General features: G+C 46.4%; 1 protein-coding gene across 1 annotated transcript in view; it reads right to left on the reverse strand.

The window, feature by feature from the left end:
* The window catches only part of CDKL5 (cyclin dependent kinase like 5), a 209,556-nt gene that overhangs the window by 33,658 nt on the left and 160,480 nt on the right, over positions 1-15,418 (reverse strand). Inside the window, exons 12-16 of the mRNA XM_066249429.1 lie at positions 15,276-15,418; positions 10,313-10,411; positions 9,943-10,048; positions 6,114-6,237; positions 1,145-1,244 (exon numbers count right to left, since the gene is read on the reverse strand). The exon at positions 15,276-15,418 is cut by the window's right edge and continues 827 nt beyond it. Of these exons, the coding sequence (XP_066105526.1) occupies positions 1,145-1,244; positions 6,114-6,237; positions 9,943-10,048; positions 10,313-10,411; positions 15,276-15,418 (572 nt within the window). The remainder of the gene's footprint in view (positions 1-1,144; positions 1,245-6,113; positions 6,238-9,942; positions 10,049-10,312; positions 10,412-15,275) is intronic.

Genomic DNA, 15,418 nt, shown 5'->3' on the forward strand with positions numbered 1-15,418 from the left:
AATCCTTTTTCTTTTTAAATAAGAGTCTAGCCCTGGCCTGTTTGCTCAGGGGATAGAGCGTCAGCCTTGTGTGTGGACATCCTGGGTTCGATCCCTGGTTAGGGCAAACAGAGAAGTGGCCATCTACTTCTCTTCTCCTCCCCCTCCTCCTCCCTCTTCTCTTCTTCTTCCCTCTCTTGCAGCCAGGGCTCGATTGTTTCGAGCGTTGTCCCCAGGCACTGAGGATAGCTCAGTTGATTCAAGCATCGGACCCAGACAGGGGTTGCCAGATGAATCCCAGTCAGGGTGTATGCAGGAGTCTTTCTCCCCTCTTCTCCTCTCACTTAAGAACAAATAAATTGATCAATTTAAAAAGTAAACGAGAGTCAATCATGTATGGAAGTAAAACTAGAAACAAAATCATTTAAAATGGCTGACTCAATGTCCAGTGTGGAAGATGTCATAAAGCAAACAGGGAAGCAGGCCTGGCTTGCCCGTGTTTTCTCATGTCACTAGCAGCAGAATCCGTGCTTGGGCGGGTCAGTGACGTGATGCCCACAGTTCCATGGAGCCAGCCCTGGGTTCAGGCGGAGGGCTCCCAGGAGCTAAGCCTTGTTTCATTTCGCAGTCCAATCACAGGATAAACTAAACACGTCTTCCTACTAAAACAAGCTCTAAAATGTCAAATACTATCTCCTCTCTGCGACTGCAGCCCAGTAATGTACTTGTCAACATGGGAACTGGATAACCAGCCAGGGGAGAATAATGAATGATGGTTAGTTAAGACTTTTAAGATTGAAACATAAAACAAAACCATTTACTGAGTTTTTACATATCTTTAACCCCCAGAAATAAAATAAATCCTGTAGTTTCATAGTTTTTGCAAGAATACAAATCCACATGGACAAGACGCTTATTTAGAGAGGCTTAAGTGTTCTCTCTCACCCAAATTAAATTTCTTCTATTCCTGGAGATTCTGTTGAATCTTGAAAAGGCTCTGTGACAGGAGGATCGTTGTACAGAATTGGAGAAAGAAACATACAGCATAGGTATGTCACATCTCAGTAAGAAAAGAATTCACTTCGACGGCCACGGACAAAATTAAAGTGCCATGGACTAACGCAGACTCGTATGACACTGGATATAAAAGTAGCCATCTACTTACTGTCTGGGATTTCTTCTTTTTCTTCTTCATTGACTTGAAAAATCCTTGCTTTTCCTTTTCCTTCAGTTGTTCGGAATGACTAATATTTTCAGGACTTTTCCTAAATGGGAAGACATTGTTATCATATTGATTTTTTAGTCATTCTCATACCATTATATGACAAAGATAACAAAGATGAAAAACGCATGACACCAGGTTCAAAGAGCCACAAAGATGCAAGCACACAGGTAAAGAGCATCTGAAAAGCACAGAGCAAACCGAATGTAGTCAACCATAGTTAATGATTAAACCTTTGGCACAGACTAATTCGAACTAGCAATTTAAGCATTATTACAAACGGTCTGTAACTGTGTGGCACGAACATTTTCATGCTGTTGTAAACCTTAGAATTAGGAGTCTAAAAACCACATGGTCGAAGGACGCCTGTTCCGCAGCCCTCCAAGGAAAAGGGCAGAAACATTTTCATTGTCTTCGTTTTTCCATTTACCTTAAAACCAACTTGACAAGTTCATTATTAGTGGCTTGCCAAGGTACTGAACATAAAAAAACAAACAAAACAATTAATGCTACTTGAGAAACATTATGAATTAAAAGTGTAAATTACTGGAAACAGGAAAATTCCTTTATAAAAATCTTGTATCTATTTATTAAAAATAAATAAGAAAAAAATGTGGACAGAAACAGTGCTTCATAGAAAGGACTCTTCTGGGAAACCCTCTAACTGCAAATACTGACCTTAAGTTTCATGTCACTGACACCACCCAGGCATTTCAACACAAATAGATATTAAAAGACAGCAAGCAAGATACCTTGGCCCCAACAAGTTGGCTACTTGAGCTACAAGTAGGGTACAGAGGCCCTATTTTACTTAATTTAATTTAGTTTTTAAAAAGCAATTCAACTGGCATTATTTTTCAAAAAGGCACATTCCATTGGCTCAATCTAAATGTGAATATCTACATGACTGTGGACAACCAGTTTCTTAAATGATTAGATTCCCTCTACTAACCATTCCCTAAAATCAAGAGTAGAAACATTAAAGGTGACAGTTTATTCATATTTATGGTTTTAGAACACCAAACAGAAAAGATGTTATTAGAACATCTAAGAACACATGAGCAAAGCAATATCCTTTTACTTGATTAAATCCGTGTGAAGGCAGAAAACATCTCTATAAACTATTGCAGATCTGCACAATAAAAAACATCAAAAAGCTATTAAAAATAAATCACATAGTCAAATAATTCCATTAATATGAAGGAATATTCAAACTGCAACACTAATTGAAAATAGGATTCAAAATGTTCCACATAATATAAGCCTAATTGTATATTTTTAAAAAGTAATATATGGCCCTGGCCAATTGGCAAGGTGGATAAGAACGTCAGCCTGGTGTGCACAGATGTCCCAGGTTCACCCTTGGTCAGGGCACACATGAGAAGCACCATCTACTTCTCTCCTCCCTCTACCTCTCTAACCCTCACAGCCAGTGGCTTGACTGGTCTAAGTGTTGGCCCTGGGCACTAAGGATAGCTTGGTAGTTCTGAGCACATCAACCTCAGGCACTGAGGATACCTCGGTTGGCCCGAGCATTTGCCCCAGATGGGGGTTGCTGGTGGATCCCGGGCAGGGCGTATGCGGGAGTCTATCTTCCCTCCTCTCACTTAAAAAAGAAAAAGGGGAAAAAAAGAAATATATGTGTACATATACATATATTTTTTAAAAGGCATAAAGAAATAAAATCTTAATAGCTATCATCTCTGGGTAAGAGAATTATTTTGATGACTTATTGTTTATTCTTTATAATTTCAACACCAAGATGTATTGCAGATATAATAATAAAAAGACTTTACAAACCACATACAAAAAATGTATTTGAAAAACCAAGAACTCGCCCTGGCTGGTTGGCTCAGTGGTAGAGCATCGGCCTGGTGTGCAGAGGTCCCAGGTTCGATTCCCGGCCAGGGCACACAGAAGTGCCCATCTGCTTCTCCATCCCTCCCCCTCTCCTTCTTCTCCATCTCTCTCTTCCCCTCCCGCAGCCAAGGCTCCATTAGAGCAAAGATGGCCCTGGCACTGAGGATGGCTCCGTGGCCTCTGCCTCAGGCGCTAGAGTGGCTCTGGTTGCAACAGAGCAACGCCCTGGACGGGCAGAGCATCGCCCCCTGGTGGGCATGCCGGGTGGATCCCGGTCGGGCGCATGCAGCAGTCTGTCTGACTGCCTCCCCATTTCCAGCTTCAGCAAAATACAAAAAAAAAAGGGAGAGAGAAAAGAAAAACCAAGAACTCAAGATCAAAGACAACAAGGGGGGGAGGGGAAGGGGGAGGGGGGAGGGGGAGGGGGAGGGGGGAGGGGGGGAGAGGGAGAGGGAGAGGGGGAGGGAGGAGAGGGGGAGAGAGAGAGGGAGAGGGGGAGAGAGAAACAGGAAGAAACAAACATGACTGAAGAAGCAATGATCATTTCTTCTAAAGGTGTTTAGCCTAAAAGTTAATGGAAATCCCAAGGAAATAAAAGCATGCACTGTAGACCCATGTGGTCTTGAAAGTCATTAGGACCTGCAATTTTAAATATCATTGAGAGTCCCAAGTTCTGAAGTGAAAGTTTTATAATGCAACACAACCAGTAAAATGACTACTGTTGGAACTCTGAATAATCCATTTATAGTTTTGAAAGCTAGAAAACTTCAGACATGACAGAATGGGTGAGAGTGAAATCAATGGAAACTTAAAGATTCTTTAATTTGTTGTAGTGCTGGGGAAAACACTCTTGGTCCCAATGAGAGATTAGACCTAGACCCTGGGACGTCGGTCAAACTTTCTTATGACAAATACTTTAGGGATTAAGGAGGAGAAACCCTCTTGTATGAGGCCTAAAGACAGACTGCCCTAAACTCAATTCTAGGCCACAGGATTCAGCCACGGCAGGGGTCCAGGGGACACAGAACAGTGCGGCTCGCTGCAATCACAAAAGTAGGACCCTCAGGACCAAAAGGTCCTCACAGAGCGAGCACCTAGTACAGCCAGCAATGCTATTTTTCCTGTTCTCTAACTTCCAGAGGTTAAAGACTTATTGATGAGATAGCTCATGTCCTTCCATACTGGGGTCTGCACAGCACAGTATTGAGATTAACAGGTAGAAGATTTATCATTCAGAAGGGAAGTTTAACAAAATCTCAAAGGTCTGTTCAGGGTCAAAAGTACAAGTGCTTTCTGCCAATCCAGGGGCTCTTTAAGGGGGAACCTGTTCATCAGGACTGCAACTTCAGGAAGGGAATGCGTTTTACTATGAGAATGATGACCTGGCCAGAGAGGAAGTGACAGCTTGAGACACTGGTCCTAGGAGGAGAAGGATGTGCGATGGGAAGAAGAGCCTCTCCATTAAGATGGAAGTGAAAGGACGGGGCAGAGGAGGGTGACGAAAAAGGAGCAGGACAAGAAGCCCAGTGTCTGTTGTTCTTTCTGACCCCAAACACAGGGCAGGGAATCCGAGACCTTCTGCAGCACCCTTGCAGAGGCCCTGAATAAACGGGAGCCCGGGGGGGGGCGGGGATGATGAGCAACTGAGCCGAGGTGGGGGGCAAACCCCAGGCAGGCAGAGCTCCCAGAGGCCAAAGCAGAAAAGGGAGTAAGTTACCCCTGAACTAGAAGATGAAAGCCAGGAGGGAGCGTGAGTGCACACGCTTCACAAAAGATTCAGAGGGGAGTCGGAGCGAGCGTAAGTGGGAGAGAGCCGGAAGGGGAGGCAGAGAGAGAAAACAGAGACAGGGAGAAACAAGCCAGAGACATCACACACAGAGAATTAAGAGAGACACCAAAGGGAGACAAGCCTGGGGGACAAACTCAGGGACAGAGATGGAGAGAAGCCACCTGGAACACGGGCCCCTGAAAAGCCACGTGCTGTACAAGAGCGAAGAGAGAGGCCTGAACATCTTCAACCTCTGGGCACAGCATCAGTGAAAGCTTGATGTGACCCTGTCAACAGGGTCCAAACTGTGAAACCACATAGGGTTAGGGAAACTGACCTAAGGTCCTCTGTGACTTCTGACAAACACCAGAGATGGGCTATCCGACAGACTGGTCTTATTCTAAATTAGGTGTGTTATATGGACGCACCATTTTATTCTACTGGTGGAGAACCTGGTAGGTAGTTCTATGAAATATACATAAGTGCCACTCACATCTGGATTTGGGGCAGTCCTTTTGGGCAGATGGGAATATAAAGTCCACATTACTCTTTTTAGAAAGTCCTACTCTCACACAGATCTGCTAATGAGACTTGAGAGACGTTATAATTCTCTCCCTAAGTTCTTATTACACATGACACAAGAAGATAAAAGGATAAGCAAAGCTGACACATCATTTTAACTTCTGGCTACCATTCCACTTTGATGACAGCATAAAGAATTGTTTCTCCACTTCCTTCTTTTCACTCTGAAGACGGTCAAGTGTTACGGAGGCGGAATACAGGTGCTGTGGAGTCAGGACCCATGTAGGTCTAGGTCTTGGCGCCTGTTACTGGCTGTCCAGCACCAAGCAAGCTCCTTGCCTTTTCTAAGCTGCGGTTTCCTCATCTGTGGAATGGGTGCCACCCCTACTTCAAAGGCTGACTGAGAGAACTGAGACAGTGCCCACAAAGTGCTAGCAAAGTTTCTGCTACATGGTTCGATAGCAACAAAAAAGGAGACAGTGGCAGACATCAATCACGTCAGAAAAACACAATGGAAGACTTATGAGGTGTTCGCTGATCCAGGAGACTTCTTTCTTTTCCATGATATTTGACATAAATGCTGAACTTGAAAGAAACCATTACAAATAATGACAAATCACATTTTCTTTATAAAACAATCTCTCTTGAGAGAAAGAAAGGCCTAGCAGGAGGAAGAACGCTAAAAAGTTTATCCAAAATTTCTCTGAAATCTCGAATCTCCAGATAGAAAAAATAAGAGTAAAAACAAACGAAAATACTTACCATGGTTCAAATGTAGTCTGTCTTTTTGGGTGATTAGTTCCAGAACCACTGTCTGATGGTAAAGAAGAAACTCTGCTTGATACATTATTCTCATGGAAAGAATTGTCTGGCCGTGGAGATGGCACTAAATAAAGAAAGTCACTAATGTATTCTTTTTTTTTTAGTTTATTAAGGTAACATTAGTTAACATAACTATACAGGTTTCAGGTGCCCAATTCTACAAACATCTCTGAACTCCATTCTGTGTGTTCACCCCCTAATCAAGTCTTGGTCCATCACCATTCACCCTCCCGTCCCCTCCCCCACAACCCACCCCACAGTCACCACATGGTGTCCATGTCTAGGAGAGGTGTTTTGGTTTGTTTTTTGGCTCTATGCCTCCACCTCCCTCACCCAGCCTTCATTTATTCTTTTGGTCAAAGCAGTATTCAACTTATTCTATTGAATTTTTTTTTTAGATTTTATTTATTCATTTTAGAGAGGGGACAGAAAGACAGAGAGAAAGGGAGGAGCAAAAAGCATCAACTCCTGTATGTGCCTTGACCAGGCAATCCTGGGGTTTCGAACCGGCGACCTCAGTGTTCCAGGTCGACGCTTTACCCACTGCGCCACCACAGGTCTCTATTGCATGTTTTCTCACACAAATAAAAGACAAACAGAAATGTCAAAACCCTCATCTACCCTTCTGATAATCTGTGTTTTCTGAGGGTGGAGGCACTCCAGGGAACATTCTCCCTACCCCCACTGCTTATAAGAGCAACTTGCAAGGGTCAGTTAACACCAGGCAATATATATCGTATTGCCAGGCAGTATCAATTGACCTGTCAGCTGATAAACTGAAAAGCATTGTAGGATATTTACAAGTATGAATATGATAGCTTCTCTTCACTGTTTTGACATTCTCTGAAGTTGAGGCTTTTTTTTTATTATTTATTTTAAGAGAGGAGAGAGAGAGACAGAAAGAGAGACAGAGAGAGAGAAGGGGGGAGGAGCTGGAAGCATCAACTCCCATATGTGCCTTGACCAGGCAAGCCCAGGGTTTCAAACCGGCAACCTCAGCATTTCCAGGTCGACGCTTTATCCACTGCGCCACCACAGGTCAGGCAAGTTGAGGCTTTTTGACATCATAGACCCAACTATGCAAAACCTGTTCTTAGTCTGAAGTGATTCTTAACAACATGTGTGTTAGATTATACAAACACTGTTTCGGCCTTGACACTTAGGAGGCAGCACCAATTTTGTATTTTTAAATTAAATGCCAAAGAAATTCAGTTACTTGTGCAAGAACACAATTTTTTTCTCTAAGTTCTAAATCCAGGGAGAAACAGAAAGATAAACCACGATGTATATGAGAAATACTTCTCTGCTTTTTAGATGGGGGTTACTATTTTTTTACTGTCAATTTCTAAGCTTGGTCGTAAATCAAAATATATTGCAAATTTCATCACAAAAGGAATATCCAGGCTGTACAAGATAAATGACAGCATTTCACTTGACCCTTGACCAGCTGGACCGAAAATGGGAAGTAGTGTGGAAACACCTGTCATTTCTGTGGTGCCACTAAATCTTCATCCAACTAGATTTAGCAGGAACACTGAAATGGCTGCTGTCTCCAGATGTTCATCTAGTTAAATGTTTTCTTTCTATTTCTAGACTTCCTAAAATAAAGAGGTTCTGCCTGCCAAACCCTGAAGTGAATTATCTGGAAGACAAATGAGGAACTTTGCTGATATTAACTGATTTAATTTACTTGCAGTAAAAATAAACCTGTTTCCAGATTAATTAGAATTTTGCTAACATTTTATATTAAGGTGTATTCCACAGACATCTATGGAAATAGCACATATGCGGTCAATTTTGGAAGTAAAACTTACAGTGATAGAAGAAAAAGGCCTTTGCTCATGTATACTAGAAGCTTTTGTTTCAATTAGCTTTAATCTCAATTAAAGTTTTAGTCCTACAAGATTCTAAAGTAAGTGTGGCATGAGAAAAAAATGCATTAAAAGGCGTACTGAATTCTGACCAGGCAGTGGCACAGTGGATAGAGTGCAGACTGGGACACAGAGGACCCAGGTTCAAAACCCAGGTTACTGGCTTGAACGCAGGCTCACCAGCTTAAGCATGGAGTTGCTGGCTTGAGTGTGGGATCACAGACATGACTCCATGGTCATTGGCTTGAGCCCAAAGGTCGCTGGCTTGAGCAAGGGGTCACTCACTCTGCTGTAGCCCCCCGGTCAAGGCACATATGAGAAAGCAATCAATGAACACTAAGGAGCCTCAACAAAGAATTGATGCTTCTCATCTCTCTCCCTTCCTGTCTGTCCCTATCTCTCTCTCTCTCTTTCTCTCTCTCTCTCTCTCTCACACATACACACACACACACACACACACACACGAAATATTCAATGCTTTATACTTTTTCAAAGCGGGGCTGGGAGGGAACAGAGTAGCCCTGTCACTCAATGTGCACTTAGTGCTGAATAACACTTGTATGTACTTATTTAGCTTGGATTCCTGGTTAAAATGACCAAGCAGCCGCCCATGTCCTGCCCTCCCCCAACTCCTGCCCCTTTCCAGCTGTTCTCTCAAATGACACAATCGTGAAGAGCCAAGCAGTGTGGCTGTGAGTTGTGGTGACCCTTGAGGGCTTTGAAGAGTTGAGCCTCCCAACCCCGGGACCTGGCCCCACCCTGGTGGGCCTGCTGTCTCCTCACTATAGGCTGGGGCTCCCCAAGGAGCTCCCATTCTGTTACAGTGTAGCTCCTCAAAGCCTATGCCTTTCTGTGTCAACATTTCCTAAACCCAACAGCCCCCAAAGCAGCTGCTTTACCTGTCTGTTAAACATCAAAGTACATTTTTAAGGCTGCACAAGTACACTTGAAGATGCTGTGTCATTCAATCAACAAGTATTAATGAAACTGCCAGGCAGTCCGCTAGTCAATGAGGGCGGAAGAGGAAGAGGGACAGGGCCTCACAATGTCGTGAGAGAGAATGCAGACAGAGGCTCCGCACCGTCAGGTCTGCGTCGTGTTCGAGGCCTAAGCGAGAACCACAGGTGGAAGTGGGGAGGAAGCACTTCAGTGTCTGGGTGGGCAGGGAAGACATTACACTGCCGAGGACTTCACGGTAGACTCTTGACAGGGACAGAAACAAGCTATCCGAAGGGGGGGTGGTTCAGGCCTGTGTGAGTCCCAGGCTGGCAGCAGAGAGGAAGGGGAGCGGCCGGGAGGGATGGCAGGGCCAGGGCCTGGGGAGTCGGAACACCAGCTGTCCTCAGGAAGGCACGCCTCGTCCTGATGCTGATGAGGAGCACCAGAGGACTCTTCAGCACGTGAGAGACGGGAGGCGGGGAAGGGAGCAACGGGTTGCCTCGCTCTGCGGGTTTTCCTGCAGCATTTATTACCATGCTCTATATAATTATTATATTTAGTGCGGCTCTGTTCCCAGGAGGGTGTGCACTGCATGACGGTGAACATCTCCAGCTGTCATGTGCACTGCCATGTTCTAAACTAGAACAGTGCCAGGCACACAGGTGACACTGGTCAGCATTTTATCGCTTAACTGAGCCAGTGAGTGGTGTGGTCAAAACACAGCTTCAGGAGGGTCATTCCAGAAACTGTTCTGAGGGTGACCTTGGAACTAGCAAGACTACTCTTAAGTCAGAAGCCTCAAGGACCTGAAATAAGACAGCAGGACCCACAGCCAGGAGAAACACTAGGAAGGTGACAGTGCAGGGGACTCACAATGACCTGAAGCCAGGGCAGCAAATGGTACTGGAGGGCAGGGCTGGAGGTGCGGTGAGGGGCTGAGGCGTCGGGGCCCGGCTTACCTCGGTAGAAGCTGCCCACTCTCCTCGGAACAGGGTCATTGTACAGATGTCTGTTTTCTTTGGGGGCAGTGCCATCATCAGAGTGGGGGTCATGATACGCTCCTCCCTGAGACAGGAAACAGGTATATGTAAAGTAAACAGCCTGTGAACTTAGAACAGTGCCTCTGTTGACCTATAATTTACTCCAGGATCTTTGAAAGGGAAAATTCAGAATTCTGGCATGAGGAAGTCTACTTTATAAGCCAGTTGAAATGATTTGTGGGAGATTGGGTAGGGATCAAGTTTGTAAAGCTAGGCTGTAGTGATGTCGAATGAGCAATCTCTACAGACAGGTTTCATCATACAAGGTGGAAGCTCGGGGAACTCAGACCTCAGACTTCTGCCGTGCGTGGAACGACGCGCCGTCCCGGGAGGCGTCTTTACCAGAAGGTCTCACCACAGCCATCTCGGGAGGGAGCTGCTCCCCAGGCTGCAATTCAATGGAAAAGGAGTTACAAGAGTGTCCTGGTCAATGAAAATCATCCACATTGCTGTGGGCTTTATGTGGTATAACCAGAGTGTCCTGATCAATGAAAATCATCCACACCGCCGTGGGCTTTATCTGGTATAACCAGCACCTTAACCAACTAAAGAAAAAATGTCAGTTGGCTAAACCACAAATTGTCCCATAAAAGAGTGAGTCATCTGATGAATGTAAAATAAGTCAAACAGCTGTCACCCAGACGGAAAGTGACGTTCTCATTAAAGTCAAGGCAAGCAGGGAATGAATTACTCTGAAAATAGTTCAATTAATTATTAAAAACAAAGAAAATTATCTTCCTAATATCTACACAGCCACGGTTCTGTGCAGCACACTAATTAGAGATTCTATTAGTTAATCCAAAATTTCTCTTGCAGATGTTTGGCTGAGTTCTCCATGAAGAACTGTGCAGATTCAAAATTATTTTTCATGAAGGACTTAGACGGCACATTCAAATGAAAACTAAAGTTCTTTGGCTAGATTGAGGCATAGAATCAGTCCTCAATGGTTTCCACCTTAAAATTGTCTAAGTACTGTAGTTTAGGTACTTAACTTCTCTTCTGAATCTTCCCTAGGATGACAGTACTTATGTCTCATGTACTTTCTTAACCATAATTATGACACTGTTCATCTTGAGAGAGACTACCTATTTTTCTCAAGAAAGTAATTCACCAGCTAAGAGCAGCGTTGGTCTACAATGGTTTTCAATGAGAGAAAAAGCAGCATTTTCTACCCTCAGAAAAAGAGATTAAGGAACAAAATTACCCAGCCATCAAGAGGAGTTAGCTGCTCTGTGTATTATCTTGAGACTTATGTGATAGAGCAAAAAATGTTTTATTTAAAATTTAAACTCCAAATCTCTCTGTCTCCCAACCCCCTCACTTCTTCCCCAAATGTGCTATGAAAGGTTCTGGGCAGAAAATCATCCAATGTAGCCTTTCTTTTTTCTATTTTATGACAAGATCTCATATGAATTTTACCACCTGTATTGTTTACAAAGGTCTCTAAAAAAATATTTCAGGCCCTGGCCGGTTGGCTCAGCGGTAGAGCGTCGGCCTAGCGTGCGGAGGACCCGGGTTCGATTCCCGGCCAGGGCACACAGGAGAAGCGCCCATTTGCTTCTCCACCCCTCCGCCGTGCTTTCCTCTCTGTCTCTCTCTTCCCCTCCCGCAGCCGAGGCTCCACTGGAGCAAAGATGGCCCGGGCGCTGGGGATGGCTCTGTGGCCTCTGCCCCAGGCGCTAGAGTGACTCTGGTCGCAACATGGTGACGCCCAGGATGGGCAGAGCATCGCCCCCTGGGGGGCAGAGCATCGCCCCCTGGTGGGCGTGCCGGGTGGATCCCGGTCGGGCGCATGCGGGAGTCTGACTGTCTCTCCCTGTTTCCAGCTTCAGAAAAATGAAAAAAAAAAAAAAAATTTTCAGAAAACAACTGGTTTACATCTCACCTAAACTCTTAAGTGGCAGTGCCAGTCTAGCGCCCTTTCCCTTGAAGTTAGCCATACCACTTTGCAAGAGTGACTCCCTCATGTACTCACGCCACCTGCCACCTCGGCACCTTTCAACTTGTACCGTCCCGCAGCTTGGCACTGCTCGTCCTGAACTGGACTTCACATTCACTGACAGTTGGACCTGTGCTTTGCCCACAGTAATGGTTTATAATTAGCTTATTTCCATCATGTTCACCAAGTCTTTTTTTCTAGAACTCTAAGAGCCAGTCCACTGGTTGTTTTTCCAAGTTAAAGCTTTTTGTCTTGCTTCCTGCTTCTCTGTTCACAGTATGCTCAGTGCTAGCAGACTTGACCTGGGTCTGACCATGACGTCTTTGGGCAGCTGCCGGCTCCGGAGAGCTCTGCAGGCCCTACAGGTCCCTGTCTCTCTAGCAGGACTCCTTGGGGCTCCTCCGACCGCTGCTCTGACACCAATCATGGCATGGCCTGCCTGTCTTCTCATCTGGGCGCCCGATGGTCCTTCTGACCTCATGGAGAACACCTCTGCTTCGAGGCCCAGGGTCACTTCAACCTCACCACGTCAGCATGCCACAGCCCCAAGAGCGCGCTGGGGACCTGGGCACTGCCTCGTGAGTCTGGCGCGGCCCTGAGCTGGCTGGGAAACTCGGGCCGCCCTGACAACCTCTCAGAGCCTTGGCGTGCTCACGTGGGAAGTGCCAGGGCTGTATTCAGCGGCTTCAAAAGTCCTCCCTTCTCTGAAAAGGAGCTCCTAGAAAAGCAACCCGAAGGTGTTCTTTTCCCTATACTATTCAATCCCTCAATTCACAAGTCCTGCTGTTTCCACTTGTGAGGAGTCTTTTAAGACCCACTCTTTGTTTTCCTACCGCACTGACAGTCTAGAACATTCTCTGTTCACCTCCTGCTTCGATGATTGTGAAAGCCACCCCGAATCTTGCATTTCTGTTCTAGCAAGGTGGAACAAGTTGCAATCCCCACAGCATACCATGCTATTTAATCTTTTACCCTCCTTGCAATCCTCTTTTCCACTCTCCCTTCCAGCCTCTTTCCTGATGTTGACTCCATTTTCTTCACCTAGTAAGGCCCAGAAGTGTCTGCTCAGATACCGCCTCCCCTGGGGGCCTCCCTCAGGCCCTGCCTCACTACACCCGCCTGTCCCTGAGGCTGGAGAGCTCCAGCGTGGGCACGCAGCCCGCGGCGCTCTAACAACCTACACGCTGGTGGCCCGTGTGCGGCCCTCATCCCTGCCCACGCACTCCGAGAGGGTAGGAACCACACCTCTCTCATCTTTCTCATTAGAGCCTATCATGGTGCCCAGCTCAGTAAATGCCCGAACACACCTTTGTTCTCTAGCCTTCCAAACCTCTCTCCACACCCTAGCTCAGAGCAAGGTCTTCAGCTGCCCCTCAAGTCCTTTCTGACTGGTCCAGCTCACAGTGCCCTCTCCCTGTTCTCAACTCCTATTTATAGCCAGTGCCACAGGAATGCGGCTCCTAATTAATCCACTGTTATGTATAATTTCATCTTCCCCGAGAGAACCGGAGTTTCTCAAGGGCAAGAACCCTTCTGAGTGCCTGCGAACACCAAGCATCGAGAAGGTGTCCCACATCTAAACAGCCACCATCACGGAGCAGCGACAACCACTAAACTTTGTTCCACACTGACTCTGCGCTGAGCACTGGGCTCAGAGTTTCTACACTGTCTAAGCCTCGCAGCCCACTCAGATGAGGACTCTGCGCTGAGCACTGGGCTCAGAGTTTCTACACTGTCTAAGCCTCACAGCCCACTCAGATGAGGACTCTGCGCTGAGCACTGGGCTCAGAGTTTCTACACTGCCTTAAGCCTCGCAGCCCACTCAGATGAGGACTCTGCGCTGAGCACTGGGCTCAGAGTTTCTACACTGTCTAAGCCTCGCAGCCCACTCAGATGAGGACTCTGCGCTGAGCACTGGGCTCAGAGTTTCTACACTGTCTAAGCCTCGCAGCCCACTCAGATGAGGACTCTGCGCTGAGCACTGGGCTCAGAGTTTCTACACTGTCTAAGCCTCGCAGCCCACTCAGATGAGGACTCTGCGCTGAGCACTGGGCTCAGAGTTCCTACACTGTCTAAGCCTCGCAGCCCACTCAGATGAGGACTCTGCGCTGAGCACTGGGCTCAGAGTCTCTACACTGTCTAAGCCTCGCAGCCCACTCAGATGAGGACTCTGCGCTGAGCACTGGGCTCAGAGTTCCTACACTGTCTAAGCCTCGCAGCCCACTCAGATGAGGACTCTGCGCTGAGCACTGGGCTCAGAGTCTCTACACTGTCTAAGCCTCGCAGCCCACTCAGATGAGGACTCTGCGGCAGAGACTGTACCGCTTTCCCAGATTCACAGTTTGAAGCACGCTGCCGAACGGGGATACACACAGACCCCGGTCCGCCCGGCCGCCCAGCTGAGCTCTTAGTCGCTTGGCTACAGGCTCTGGCCGCTCCTGGCTGCCCATGCCTGCCGCCCAGGACGCATCTCGCTGAGCCTCCCACTCCATTTTCCATCCACATTCCCTGCAGCTCTTACACACGACGATGAACGTGCTTTCACAGCCTCTAAAAGGGCTCCCCGATGTGAAACTCTTCTCCTTCTGACACAGCCTTTTCTGTACCTTAACTTCTCTGATGCAGCTGAATGTTTAATATCCCAAAAGTGCAATTTAAAGAAAAAAATGTTCTGTTCTGCTGCTTTTAAACAGGTCAGTGTCAGTTCCAGGATCTGAAGATCAGTAAGATGGAGAAAGCGCTAAAAGCATTGCCTCGAGATTGAAAAACAATCCCCAGACTAAATAGTAACATTTGTTCTAGCCTGGTGTTAAAAGTTCTCTATAAGTCTACATGAATTGAAGACTTTCCAATTCAGTTAACATACCAAGTAAGGTTTCAGCAAAGTGGTTCGCAGCAATTAGAGGAAAGTCCCCATAAATGCACTCAGTTTTGAGAAAATAAAAAACTAACCCACATAGCTAATGAATTCTACAGTAAAACCAAATAGAATGCTTTCAACAAACTATGTCAGAAAGGAACATTGAAGGAAACAGATTTCTAAGAACAAGCTTTTAGAGTTCTGAGTACTCAACAATTGGCTTAAATAACTAAATGATTTTCAACTGATTAGTCCTTCAAGTATTGCTTCCCTAAATTGCTTCCCTAATGCTGTCGAGAAAGCACTGCATCCCGCAGTAGGGAAAGCTGCAGGCGGGCCCCCATGCACCTGGCCGACCTGCCCACGGGGGGCCCACAGACCCGGTCGGCCCCCAGACCCAGGGGGGCCCCCAGACACGGGGGGCCCACAGACCTGGTCGGCCCCCCGCCGTACCTGAGGCGCTAAGAGCTGCAGGCTGTTGGCTCGGGCCGCCATCCCTTGCCCTATGCTCAAGCTTCCGTCCAAGCCTTTGGCTCTCACTTTGTCCCGGGTCACATACATGGAATGCCTATGTGGACGTTGCTGGGAGGAGAAGG

The sequence above is a fragment of the Saccopteryx bilineata genome, chromosome X (genome assembly GCF_036850765.1).
Source record: "Saccopteryx bilineata isolate mSacBil1 chromosome X, mSacBil1_pri_phased_curated, whole genome shotgun sequence".
NCBI lineage: Eukaryota > Metazoa > Chordata > Mammalia > Chiroptera > Emballonuridae > Saccopteryx > Saccopteryx bilineata.